The sequence below is a fragment of the Agelaius tricolor genome, unplaced genomic scaffold (assembly GCF_023055355.1).
Source record: "Agelaius tricolor isolate 1412-34295 unplaced genomic scaffold, bAgeTri1.0.p SCAF_3, whole genome shotgun sequence".
In the NCBI taxonomy this organism is placed as follows: domain Eukaryota; kingdom Metazoa; phylum Chordata; class Aves; order Passeriformes; family Icteridae; genus Agelaius; species Agelaius tricolor.
In genome coordinates this window covers 42,149,681-42,163,050 of record NW_027269263.1, presented here as the reverse complement: position 1 = coordinate 42,163,050, position 13,370 = coordinate 42,149,681, and the positions used below count along the sequence as shown (strand labels likewise).

The 13,370-nt window shown below is 39.0% G+C and overlaps 1 protein-coding gene across 3 annotated transcripts in view; it reads left to right on the top strand.

Moving 5' to 3' along the window:
- Window positions 1-253: 253 nt before the first annotated feature.
- The window catches only part of PNPLA8 (patatin like phospholipase domain containing 8), a 37,038-nt gene continuing 23,921 nt past the window's right edge, over window positions 254-13,370 (top strand). For 2 of the 3 annotated variants that reach the window (XM_071423633.1, XM_071423635.1), the window contains exons 1-6: window positions 254-393; window positions 1,436-2,648; window positions 3,548-3,697; window positions 4,931-5,082; window positions 5,814-5,908; window positions 9,278-9,449. In XM_071423633.1, the coding sequence (XP_071279734.1) occupies window positions 1,527-2,648; window positions 3,548-3,697; window positions 4,931-5,082; window positions 5,814-5,908; window positions 9,278-9,449 (1,691 nt within the window). In that variant the 5' untranslated portion in view covers window positions 254-393; window positions 1,436-1,526. Of the gene's footprint in view, window positions 394-610; window positions 747-1,435; window positions 2,649-3,547; window positions 3,698-4,930; window positions 5,083-5,813; window positions 5,909-9,277; window positions 9,450-13,370 lie in introns of those variants that run through there. The other variant, XM_071423634.1, reaches the window with a different exon arrangement.

Here is a 13,370-nt window from a genome sequence, read left to right as displayed (position 1 = left end):
GCCGCCCCGCCCTCCGCGTGCCGCGCCGCACGTCGCCACCCGCCCCGGCGCGCGCGCAGGCGCAGCAGCCCCGCCCCGGCCCTGACCGCGCGCTGCCCGGCCCCGCCCCGCCCCGCGAGCCGTCTCGCGTCACGCGCGTCACCCCCATCAGCTCCCCCTCCGCCCCCCCACCCCCCCGGCGGCGGTCCGTGGGGCGCTGCCGCGCGCCCCAGCTGTTTCCGGCGCGCGGGGCGGGCGCAGGCGCAGTGCCGCGCGCCGCGGGTGTTGTGGTGCCGGGCCCCGGCGCCTCCCGCCCGCTCCGCCGGGGCGGCACCGCTCGCGAGGGCGCGGCCCCTGCCTGCCGTTCGGCGGCGGCCTGGGGAGAGGGGGGAGGCGGGAGCCACTGTCCAGCAGGTACCGCCTCCAGGACGGGCCGCGCCGCGCCGCCACCGGGTCGGGCCGCGTCTCCAGCGGGTCGTGGGGCAAATGAGGACGGGGGGAGCACGATAAGCGCGTGCCGGGCACGCGGGGCTCGCTCGCGTAACGGGAGGTGGGCCGGGGACAGCGAGGCCTGGACTCGGTGCTTGTTTACAACGCCGCTCTCGGCAGCGTTTCGGGGAAATGGCGCAAGGCAGGAACAGCGGCCGCGCCTGCCCCCGGGACAGGAGGCGCCCCCGTGCTTATATAGCCCGGGCCGGCCTGGGGCCCGCAGCCCGGCTGCGCGGCGGTCACCCGGCGGGACAGGCACGGCGTAGGCAGAGGAGACTGTAAGTAACGATGGTGCTGCCAGCGGGGCTTCACCTCTGCTCACACTGTGAAGTCGGCCTGCTCAGGAGTTGGCCTGTGTGCCTGCCTGGCAGCCCTTCTCGGCATTTGTCACGGGCGCTGGAGAAGCCTGGGCTTGCTTTTTCGGCAAATAATGGTTTTGCTCCTGCGATATCAGCGCAACTCTGGTGTGCTGTGTAAAACGCCGCTCCACTAGTTGCACCTTTCTTTGCAGAGTAACGATTATATCCGCCCTTGGCTCTTAGGATGGGCACGTTTTGTTGAACTTTCATCAGCACTTGGTGTCACTTCTCCCCTGTGAGGAATTCTGCTAAGGGGTATATAATGACATTTGAGACGTTATGTCTGCACAAGATAATTTGCTGAAGAAACAGCAATCAATTTTCTAGATGTCATTAAGTACTATATGTCACATGTTGCTCAAGATGGGCTTAAACTGTCCTTTAGGGAGTACCGTGTTGAAATGTTGGGGTGAGCTACCTACCAAATGTCCTGAGCAGTGGATTTTCCCATGAGATTATTTGATTTGATTTGAATGTTTGTCTGTGTTTACCAGAAGGATACAGAAGCTTCATCTGTTTTAAACAACTCTGTGATTTTAGTTTATCTTGTTTCTGATTTGGGGTTTCCATTGTTGGTTTTAATTTTTGTTTTGTTTTTTCTTTTTCAGACAACACTACATTACGGGACTTAATTATTGACATATATTTTTTGGAATGAAGTAGAAAGCAACATAGAAAAGGTGCAATTATTTATAAGTTATGACAGTTCATTTATCCTTGGATGCATATTTATTCTTTTTGATTAACCCAAAAAGTCTTTGGTGGAAGCAGAGAAACAAATACCTGTGTTTCTGTAGACCTAAAGCCTGCTGGAGGACAAATCATGCTGCACACCTGAGAGTTTTTCATACAAGTGAGCCTTGGTGTAAGTGGGCCAAAAGCAGAACATTTTGGTATAACAAGTACATTTGTAGCCATGAGTTTTTATACTACAGAGTTTCCAAACTTTTAACTTCTTCTTCTAAAGGACTTACAAGGGTGAGCATTCGCATGTCACGAATTAAGAATACCATAGAATCTGTTTCGAAGGCAGTGTCTGGCACTCACAGTGAGCTGGTGTCACGGATAGCTCGATTAAAGTCCCATTCAGGTACTTTGGGTAAAGCAAATAAAAGTAGTGCAGATGCAAATAACATCAGCACAAATCTAGAAAATGATAAGCAAGTTACAGATGTCAAAACTCAGGACGATTGCAACAGAGGCCCAGCTGCAAAAAAATCCACTTGTGCAAGTGAAAACTTGGAATCTGTGTTAGTAGGTTCAAACGGCACTTGTCAAGATACCCCGGAAGTTTCAGCATCTACTAAAAGCCACCTTTTTCATGTAAGCTACTTTTCTACAAATTTTGGAGAGACTTACAACTTCGTAGCTGATCATATCAACTCTTACTTTAACAATTCTGTTATGGAACAAGGAAGAAAAAAGAATGCTTTATTACAGGACTCTGAAAGTGAAGAGAGGAATAAGCTTGATTCATCAGCAAATACTGTAACAAGTGAAGAAAAGAGAGTGAATTCAGCAGGCACTTTAGCTTCTGAAGCAGAGATCTTGGGTACTGAAAAGACAAATACTGCTCTCCCAGTTTCCACTAAAAAAAGTATCACCGACTTTCTTTCATATCCCAGTAACAGCGTACAAGCTTTTGTTGACAGCTATATTGGTGGGTTGGTTCCAAAGTTAAGATCTGATACAAAAGTTGTTTCACCAGAAAAGAGTAAACAGCAGGAACAAGAAGTGTCTGAGAAGAGTGATGAGGACAAAGCAAAAGAGGCCAAGACTGCAGAAGAGAGGGAAAAACATCTGTCTCTTCAGAGAGAAAAGGCAAGTCTTTGTTCTGTATTAATTATGTATTATTTCTATGTGTATTTTATACAAGTGTGTATATGTGCTACACCAGTGTATATACCTATATTTAAGCATAGACACACACACATTTACATATGTAAATCAGTATATACCTGTGTATATACTTACATACATATGTACACATACTTTTACTTATATATAAGTATATATGTGGTGTTCCTGCCCACAGCAGGGAGCTTGGAACTAGATGATCTTTAAGGCCTCTTCCAACCCAAACTGTTCTCTGATTCATTCTGTGCACTTTTATAAATGAATACATATATAAAATGATATAGATTTTATCTATATGTATGCATACTATTTGTAAACTTACAAATATATATGTACTTAAAAGTAGGTATAGATACATCTGTGTTTAAGTATTAGATGTTTTATGCAGGTATAGATCTATTTATGCAAGTTTATATACAGTGTCTAAGTATGTATATACACACACACATGCACCTCTGTGTGTGTGTGCTGTAGGTACATATATTTAGTTCATATATGCATAGAGTCCATAATTACAGATAGATCTAATTGTGGTATTTTTTGTAGTTATAGTAATTTTACAGTTTATGGTTTGTTAATGGTTTAAATACAGAGAGTTGCCCTGAAAGTCCATCTGAATACGTATTGACCTATTGGTTTGGGGTATTCTTGCTGTAAACTTGATTTCATTTTCTACTAAATAAAGAATCAAAAGATTTTTGTTGACAATTTAAGCAGTGCTTACTTGGAACCTATAGGAGCTCTCTAGTGCAACATGCTGTTCATTGCTTCTGAGAAATCTTAAAATAACACTTGGAAATTAGTCTTGACAAATTTTACACATTTCTCAGAGTAGTTTTATGTTGTCTGTTTGTCTTCTTTAGATCATTGCAAGAGTGAGTATTGATAACAGGACTCGAGCTTTAGTTCAAGCCCTGCGGAGATCCACTAATCTAAAAGTCTGCATCAACAGGGTTGAAGAACTGACCTATCATCTTCTAGAATTTCCAGAGAGCAGAGGAGTTGCAATTAAGGTGCCAATAGTTTTTATGCTTACATGAAAATCAATCTGACAAATGATTGATACAGAACAACATAAAGCCTCCTTCTGTGCTTTTGTGGACTAGTCATATTTCTTCTTTGCAAGGATTGTAGTTTGAGTGTCTCTTTTTATAACTTTTTAGCTGTTTGAAGCAGATTCATATGCAAGCTGCTGTGAGTTTAGCTAAAGGCTCTTGAGATTGCAATGTTTAATTTAGAAGCATACGGCATGGTCATGTGGATAGGTAGTATAGCTTTTTCCAGTGGTAGATAAAGGTCGTACACTGTGTCCCCTGTGGCAGTTGACCAAATGGGAATGTGCTGTACAGTTGATCTGTAAATGCACAGTACTTTCTATGCTTGTTTACATGCTTTCTTCCAAGAGAGGTGGCAGGAGAACCACCATTAACCAAGTTAATGCAATCTAGTCCTATTTGTTTTCTTCCCTGCATTGAGAGGGCAGGAGGTGGGTGGTAGACTATTCTAGAAGTACTAGCTAAATCACAGCATTTTTTCAGCCTTGTGCCTTTTCCCACAAGATGTGACAAACCTGACAAAACCAAGATTGTAGAATTTCTGGAAGAAGTAGCCTTTGGGAATGGAGTGCAGTTCAGATGAATTATCTGAGCAGGGTATAGGTCAGGCATTCACATAAATATATGTGAGTTACTTTATTATGAAAGAGTGTATTCACTACTCCCATTTTGATTGCAATGCTATGTATCTTTGTGGTAATGTCCATTTAAAAAATACTCCATGTGGGAAAGCATTTTAAATTTTGTTTTGGTATTAGTGTACTTAGAAGGCATTTCTTGTTTTGAAGCAGTGCAGTACTTACTAAGCAGTCTGGAGTTTTGCCTGCACTTGGTGTGCCTCATACTCGAGTCTGCACTTGGCTGATGTGATACTAAGTCAATAAAATGAAACTGGTAAATGTAGCTTTCCTAGCTATTAACAATATTTACATAACATCTTGCTTGTTTAATTCTGATACTGTAGCAATGATAGTAGTTACTATAGCAATGAGGTGTGTACAGCATAATATTGACATCCTTTCTTTCTTTTGTTAGAGAAAAACATTGGTAAATACAGATTTGAAGACATTTTCTTCCAATTTTAACTGGTATATTACTTCTGTGCTTTAATGCTGTGCTAGTAAATTTAAGAATGGATTCTTTTGGTTTAAACATATGGTTAGAATGAAATATCCTTGTATTTATCAATAGGAAAAATTAATCCCATGCCTGTTGCGACTGAGACAGGCTAATGATGAAAGTCTTCAGGCTGCTGTTAGAGAAACTTTAGCTCTGATTGGCTATACAGACCCTGTGAAAGGCTGGGGAATTCGAGTCCTCACCATTGATGGAGGAGGAACAAGGTAAAACTTCTGGGGTTTTACGTACTTGTAACCTTTTTCATACTGTAACTAGAAGGAAAATTTCAGTCTCTCTTTGATAGATAAATGCCCAAGGAGTTACATGAGTTACATTTCTGTCCCATTTGACTATCTAAGGGATGGGTATTGTTTTTCTATGCAATTCTCCTTCAATGGTGTTTGTTTTGGTGCTCATTTTGCCATACACAGTTATCTTGCTCTATCCCAACAGAGTTCACACTGCTGCACTCCAGATACTGTTTTGTGATAGAGAAACATGAATCTGATGGTCTCTAATTCATCTCTCCCATTATCTCAGATACATTGAATTGAGGTCAAGCAAACCCCATACTGGAAAATATGCCCCCAAGGGGCATTATGTAGCCCTGTTAAGACCAAAATTTAAGTGCTGTGTAGTGGGAATGCAACTAAAATCTATCCTTAGTCTACATCCACAGAAGGTGATCACCTCCCAAGCCTTTGCTGTAAAACAACGTGGCTGTAGCTGTTGAATACTATTTTTGGTATGCCTGAGTATGTTATTCATATTTAGTATTCATCATTCTATTTCAACTGTGTCCTGCTGCTCTTTTATTAACTGAAATACTCAGGATTCTTACTGTTGCAGTTATTCAATTATAACTAGTTATAATGAAGCAAAGGTGATTGAAAAATGATTGGAGCTATGTAAGATAAGACTGCCATTGTATGTGAAGGGGAATTTTGTGTTTCAGGGGTTTAGTTGCACTTCAGACTCTACGGAAACTAGAAGAATTAACTGGAAAGCCGGTTCATCAACTTTTTGACTACATCTGTGGCGTAAGCACAGGTAATTATTAAGTCACAAGTTGGAGTTTTGCTACCAACATCTGAGAATAAATAGAGATTTTTCAGTTTCTAACTTAGAATGTAAGCTGAGAAAGTACATTTGTCATTTCTAGAGTCTTTCTTTTTGCTTCTGAATAAGAACTTTGGGCAGTTCATGGCAAACTTTTGGCTTTAAACTGATTTGTTATTTTTTCAATTTATGTGAAATCTTCAATTTGCACATAGAAACAGTTATCTTAGGTATTTATGGAGCTTTACAGACTGCTGAGGTAATAGTCCTCAAGAACTGGTGCTGAGTCAGTCATGTTTCCTTTATTAATTTAACAGCAATGTTTCATCTTTATTAATTATCTGCCAGAAGGACAGAATGTACCTGTAGCAAGATCTTGAATGATCTAATAGAGGAAGTGGTCAATGTTGTGGTGTCTTCCCTTCATATGGGTCTGTACAGGCTGGAGAAATGGCTTGACAGGTTCAGTAAATCCAAATACAAAGCCTGAGGTGGGCTGACAGCCTAGAAACCAGCTTTGCAGGAAAGGACCTGGTCTTGTTTGGAACAAGTTGGATGTGAATCATCACTGTACTCTAGAGCAAAGAAAGCTGACTACATTGGCTTGCATGGATGAGAATGTACCCAACAATTGAAGTATCTCTGTTTGGCCACAAAGGTCTTGTTATGGGCTCCTCTATAAACCCCTAATCTTTTGGGTGTGTTTTTCTACTGGGTGCATCTGGCAGAGAGCCAGGGGGCTGGAGATCATGACATGTAAAGGAGAGAGTGCAATAACCAGGTTAATTTGGCCTTGAGAAGGCTAGGGGTGGGCCTTTATCCTGGTTCAGCTAATAGGAAAATAAAGAGAAGATGGATCTAGAATAATTTTTAAGGTGTACAGGGGTAGGGGAAAAGCCAACAGACAAGTTGGAGTATGGGAAGTTATAATTAGGTATGGGATGATGTTTTTCTTGCAGGGATGGTCAGACACTGGAAAGAGTTGCCCGTTCAGACTTTGTAATCTCTGTCCATGGAGATGGCTGAGCAAATCCTGAGTAACCTATTCTAATTATACCTGTTGGAACAGGAGGTTGGACCAGATGATGTCTACAGGCCGCACCCAGACTTATTTACACTTGTGACTCAGTGATAAGTTACTCCTCCCTAGAAAGCAGGAAACTCCAAAGCATAAGTTTCTCCTTTAAAGACAGTAGTCTCCTTCAGAAATTGTTAGACCAGTAGCAGCACAAGTATGTTTTTTAACATAGGAGGTATGCTGTAGTTTACTAGGTCAGTTTCCTTTAGAAACCCACATTCTTCAATTTTTTTGTCATACTTCTATTCGATCAGAAACTATATTAAACACAGATCACCCTGAGTAGATGAAGTATGTTTCAAGAGATTTGCTTAATAGACTAAAAATAGCAGAGGAGAGTGTTTAGGTCTCCTAGACAGAATTTGTTTGTAGCCACAATATAGTTCCCTGCTTTACATTTTTAATACTCTTCCAAATAAATCCTTCATTAGTTAGTGTAGCAGTAAGAGGTTTCTTTGGACAATGGTTTCCCTACAAAACACTTCTCCAGTGTTGTCTTCAATGAATAAAGGTGTTTTACCTTGGATAGAGAGGCCTTGTGTTCTTAATTTACTCCCACTATTGTCACTAGAACTAACTTGGTTTTTAATTCTTCCTTAAATTTTGGAATTTATGAATGACTGCTAGTAAGTACTTAGCATATTCTTTTAAATTTTGTTTATGCAATTAAGCTTTTGTCTGCAGTTGTCCAGTTTGCAATAATAAATGGAAAGACATGTCTGGGTGAGGCTGTGCATGTCTGTCTGGCAGCTCTGTTTGTATTGACAGTACATATGCCAGTAGTCTTGCAGTTGAATGAATTGTGCTTTACAAGAGTGATGCATTAAATGGTAGGAAGGATGCCTCTTGTGCACTGTACTTCTCTTTTCTGCTGCAGTTTTTGTATTTCTTACTATTGTTCAGCTGTTTTGCCTTTGAAGTTTGGAAATGCCCCTGCTGTGAATTCAGCATCACTGTCTTTGTGGTTATCTTCCCCATGCTTCTCTTCACTGGGGGGTCAGAGGGTATAAATGCAGGCAGTCACAGAGAAAAATCATTGCAATGATCTAATAGATTCTGCATACTTTGAATCTGCTCACCAAAATAGCAGATGTGTGATATTTTAGAACTGGTGCTGGAGAGTTTAGGAAAAGAGAATGTGGTAGAGGATTTGCATGACTCAGGAAAATGGTGTTTCTCTGCTGCTAGGTGTTAAGTCTGCGTTGAATACAGACATCTGGTGATTTGGCAATTGAGATTGTTTCTCTTGATGAAACTTTGTGTCAAGTATGATGAAACTTTGTGTCAAGTAGGCCCAGGTTGCCTTAAGGATGTGAGCTGCCTTTTAAGAAACTGAGACCATCAATCCCCTAATGCTCAGCTCTCGCAGCTGGTGGGCACTGTGAGAGTGAAAGAGGGCTTGGAAGTCATGTGTCTTTTAAAGCCTTCTGTAACTTCCTGCATGTAGTTTTTTTCTGCACATGCATTGTATTTTTACTCTCGTTCAAAAATTGGCACCTTTTAAAATTAACTTTATTCAAGCCTATGGCATTTATTTCCAGATTGAAAAAACCATGTGTCCTAATTATTTCTAATGCTTAATTACATGTTCTCACAGTATGGCACAACTAGATTTAAAGTTTTGTGTGTCCCTTTTAAATTTAATATATCTGAGAATTGTAATAATGTATTAATTGTATTTTTCCACAGTTCTTTTAATGGTGTTTAGCAGCAATGCTTTTTGAGTGCTGTTATTTTGTTCTTGCAAGGGTAGGTCATAATTTTTGTTAGGGACACACTAGATGGCAGCATGTATGAAACTAATTATAAATGGTTGGAACCAAATGTAATCCAAACTACTGGAATCTCCTTTATTTTTGCAGAATTTTCTTAGAATATTTCTCTGTTGACTTAAGAGTTTGCATGGTAGCAAATAATGCTCCAAATAAATTTTTAGTACCACAGCACAGATTTCTCTTACTCATTTCTCTTTCCAAGTAAAGTAGTTGATTTCATTAGCTTTCTGCCATATGCTTGTTGTAATCTGCAAAATGAAATAATACAATGTTTGAACTTCTCATATTTCTGTTTTTGAAAATCGACTTTTTCTGTATTGTGTATGTTCTTTTAAAACATGGTTTGTGATCTCTGAGCAGGAATTTAGTGAAATAAATGTCAGTTGGTCTTGCTGTTTCAAGACAGATATTCTGTTAACCTATGAACTACATTAACTGGTAATCCATCTTTGTAATCTTACTCCAGAATACGTTTTTGTAATATTGCAAAATATTTGTTTTTTTCAGGAGCTATATTAGCTTTTATGTTGGGGTTGTTCCATATCCCCCTGGATGATTGTGAAGAACTGTACCATAAGTTAGGATCAGATGTTTTTAAGCAGAATGTCATTGTTGGAACAGTCAAAATGGGCTGGAACCACGCCTTTTATGACAGTGATATATGGGAAAAAATGCTCAAGTAAGTAAAAGATAATCAGATGAAAAATAATTAGTGCAATGACTGAGTGCATTTGGTTTTGTTATTGCTTCACTGGTGTGCAGATTCTTAAAACAACTAGAAGGGATTAACATATACTCTCATTCTTTTGAAATAGCTGTTTTCATATTTACCACGATGCTGGAAGCTTTTAATGTAATGATTTATGTTTCTGGGGAATAAAGTAAGCTTTACTGCACTGATTTCTGATTATATTCCTGTATGCTCGCCAGCTCTGCTAGATCTGACTCGTTACAGATTTGCTACAAATTGTACTAACCACCTGCTGTGCCCTTTTTAGTAAAGGAGATTGGTGAGAAATGAAATAATATGCTGTAGTAGAGATTTTTAATATTTGCTGCTATATTGGAGGGCTTTGTCCATTGCCACTTTCTTTAAAAGGGAAATGAGCTGTAAGGGTTGCAATGGAAAATTATCTGCAGTGTCAGAGTTGCCTGTGAAGTGTATTCACTTGCATTGATGGCTATTCAGGAAAAGCCACTAGAAAGAATTATTATATTACAGGTTTTATTTCTTAGTTTTATTAATCTGTATTTGTATTGATAGCTCAATTGTTTACCATTTTTAGCAAGCTAATATCATAGCTTCCCAACCAGCATAAGTTGACCCTGCCACTGAAAGAACTGAACAATCTTTTCTGAGAGACAATGTGAAATGGTAAAAGATTCCTCTTGATAAGTAATAACAAGTTCCTTTGGGAATGCAATTACTGTGTTTTATGGGATTAAAAGAGTTTTTATGACATAATAGTGGGAATACCAGTAGTGTGTGAATTTTAAGCTTCTTACTTCTTTGATGAAGTGGAGAAAGAAGCTTGCATATTTTTAGAAATAAATGCATTTATCAAACTAATATCATTAGCTTTTCTTCTCAGGTATCTAAAGGTGTTTTTTTTTTTTAGAAATTGGATTTTTCTCTGTCTTCCCTCATTTCATTGCCCACCCAATTAAATGAAGTCTCGTGAAAGTCACAATAACCTAATGTGAAAGTATTTTACATGACTTTAATTAAAATACTGTTGTTTTTCTGCAGCTACATGTAGCACATGAGGGAGGTAAAGAACTCCTGTGCAATAGACAAAAGCAGGCAATTAATTTACTCTATGGATAATATATTAAAAAATAAATGTGCTGATCAAAAATGACTTCTTGGTCACCTGCAATGTTGAAGGGAGATGCTATGCCTTTGTTGAAGGGATTCCTAGAGGCTTCCCTGTGGTGTGGGGGCCTGGAGCTGAGAAGGGATTTGTAAGGTTATCTGGTATCTCTGTACAGCAATATTGAAGGTCAGGTCTAACATTGTTACAGCATGGGGAAACTGCTGTATGCTTTGTTCTGAATTTAAAAGCATTACTTGTGCTATGTGTGTTTTTGTAGTTTAAATGGTAACTTATCAGCCTTGCTTGAAATAGAGACAATCCACTGACAGTGTACAGACATGTAATGTGTGTTTAGTCCTACCACAATATCAGTGGTGGTATTTTCTGTCAGAAGGTATTCTTGCTGAAAATAATTAAGTTGATATTTCATTGGTCTAATATTCTATGCATTCATGGGGTATATTATAACTTGCATTTCAGAAAATGACAACTAATTTTGGTTAACTGACATTTCGTTCAGAGTACTTTAGGTAATTGGTTTCATATGTTCTATGTATGTCTATTTTAACTCTTAAGTATTTCTTGAGTAGCAATTTGAGGACTGGTTTTAATGATTTACATTATGCAGAAGATTTTACTTACAACATATCAGTATATATAATGCTATACTGAATGCATTTGTAAGAACCTGGCTTTTAGTTCCAACTTCTCTCTTTTCTTTTGACTGTTGTTGACATATAAAATTTTCTTCTTGCATGCTGTCTTAAGAAACTACTGGAGAAATTTGGTGAGCAGCTAGGAGTTTTCACAAGCTAGCTAAAATCTCATGTTGGGAATTTATAGTCTTGAGAAGCAGTGACTGTATGAAGTGTAGGATAAAAATTGTGTTCTCTTTTGGTAGGAAAATGGATAATGCATGTGTTTAGGAATACAGGTAATAATACTTCAGTATTTGTTTTGCAGAGTGAAATATAAATTGACACTGCTCTCTAGTCACTAGCTGGGTAACACATTCCATACCAGCACATGGTATAAAAGTCTCTTCTGTAGGTTTGGTAAAGATGTTTTCTGGTACTACTGTTGCTGTTGGAAGAGGGTGAAAGTTACAATTTTGCCTTTTGCATTGAGTGCTCTTTCTCCAGAATATTTACATCACTGCTGTAGCCCATTAGAATGTTTCTTCCAGCATATGGTTGACAATATGTTCTTCATAGCAATATTGAAATAAGTGTTGCAATATTAGTGACTTGAAGCAATGAAAGAGCGATGTTTGTGAAAGAGACTCGTCGTTTAAGTAGGTCATGTCTAGAGGACATAGGTCACAGACAGACACAGAGTAGATAAATGGAAAAACAGGATGGCATAATAACTGATGAGTGGAAAAATGTAAAATGCTTACAGGATTTAAAGTAACTTTAATATCAAAAGTGATTTGGGTTGTCACGGACAGTTTAATGAAACATCTGTATGCTTGTGGTCAGACAAGATGTTTCAGTGTGTGACTGTTGGGATTGAAAATACATAAAATACTATAATGCCATTATATTAATTTACAACACAGTTTCATTTAAAATATTATTTACAGTCCTGGTTTCCCCATTTTAGAGAATATTTCTGTTGCAAGATTGGGGAAAAAGTAACCAGTGGCCTAAAGACATCACACATTAAGAGTCTTTATCATTAACAAAGGCAAATGTGTTAAAATGGTAATTTGAGATAGTAAGGCATCTTGAGAATTACCAGTTTCTTCTTTTCTTTGATAACAGGGGACTATTCAATAAAATTAGAAGGCTTTATTTTTTAATACAATATGTGAATAAACTGTGGAATTGCTTCTGTTGTGACTTCATAAAAGAAAATTAAACAATGAGACAAATGCTTTTGTTTAATTTGCAATTACAGTATTAATGGTAGCAACAGAACTAAACTAAATGTGGAGGTGATACTAAACTTTTCTCCTTAGACTGTAATGTCTGAAGTTGCATAGTAGTTGAAAGGATTTCTTGTACTTACTCTACAGAGTAGGTACTCTGTATCTACTCTGGAGTTTCTGGCCTTGATAAAAAACAGGATGTGATGAGATAGTTATTCAGTTTGATGGTTCCCATACTTAAGCAGAGGATATTGCTTATGCATTTTTTTAATCTTTGCATTTGGGGTTTGGGAAAAATACCTAATACAGACATTGCAGAAATAGATGAAAGTGATGCAAATCAGTAGATGGCTTTGATATCTCACCTCTGTCAGTCCCATTTCTTTTATTCCTACTTCATGGTTCTGTATGCCTTCATCTCCTTCTGTAATCAGTTAATGAGTGCAGATGTCACTCTTCCCCTTTTGGCTGGTGATTCTGAGACTAGAATCAAAGCAAAAACAAAACTGTGCTACAGGTACAAGAATTGTGTCAGCGGGAGTTTTCCATTGTAGGACTGGAACCTGTCTGCCTTCCTTCCTCCCTGTCAAGGACATGTGTGCAGCCATCCTTCAAGCACAAATATCCACTAGAAGAGCAAATTGTCCTAATTGCATATACAGTCTACTGTCTGCATGGAGGACTGCTGCTATGGTAGCCTTTAAAGATTCTTTTGTCTTCTGACCTGAGTAGGTAGATAAAGTTGTTGTTTTTAACAGTGGAAGTGCTACTCCCTCCTGTCATGGGTGCAAGCTGTAGATGGATGATTTCATAATAACAGCACATGGAATATCTTTACTTTAAAAGTGTGGCAGTATAGAAAACCAAAATTGCAAAACAAGACTGATGCACCTGTCTGCTAGGGGAAGAA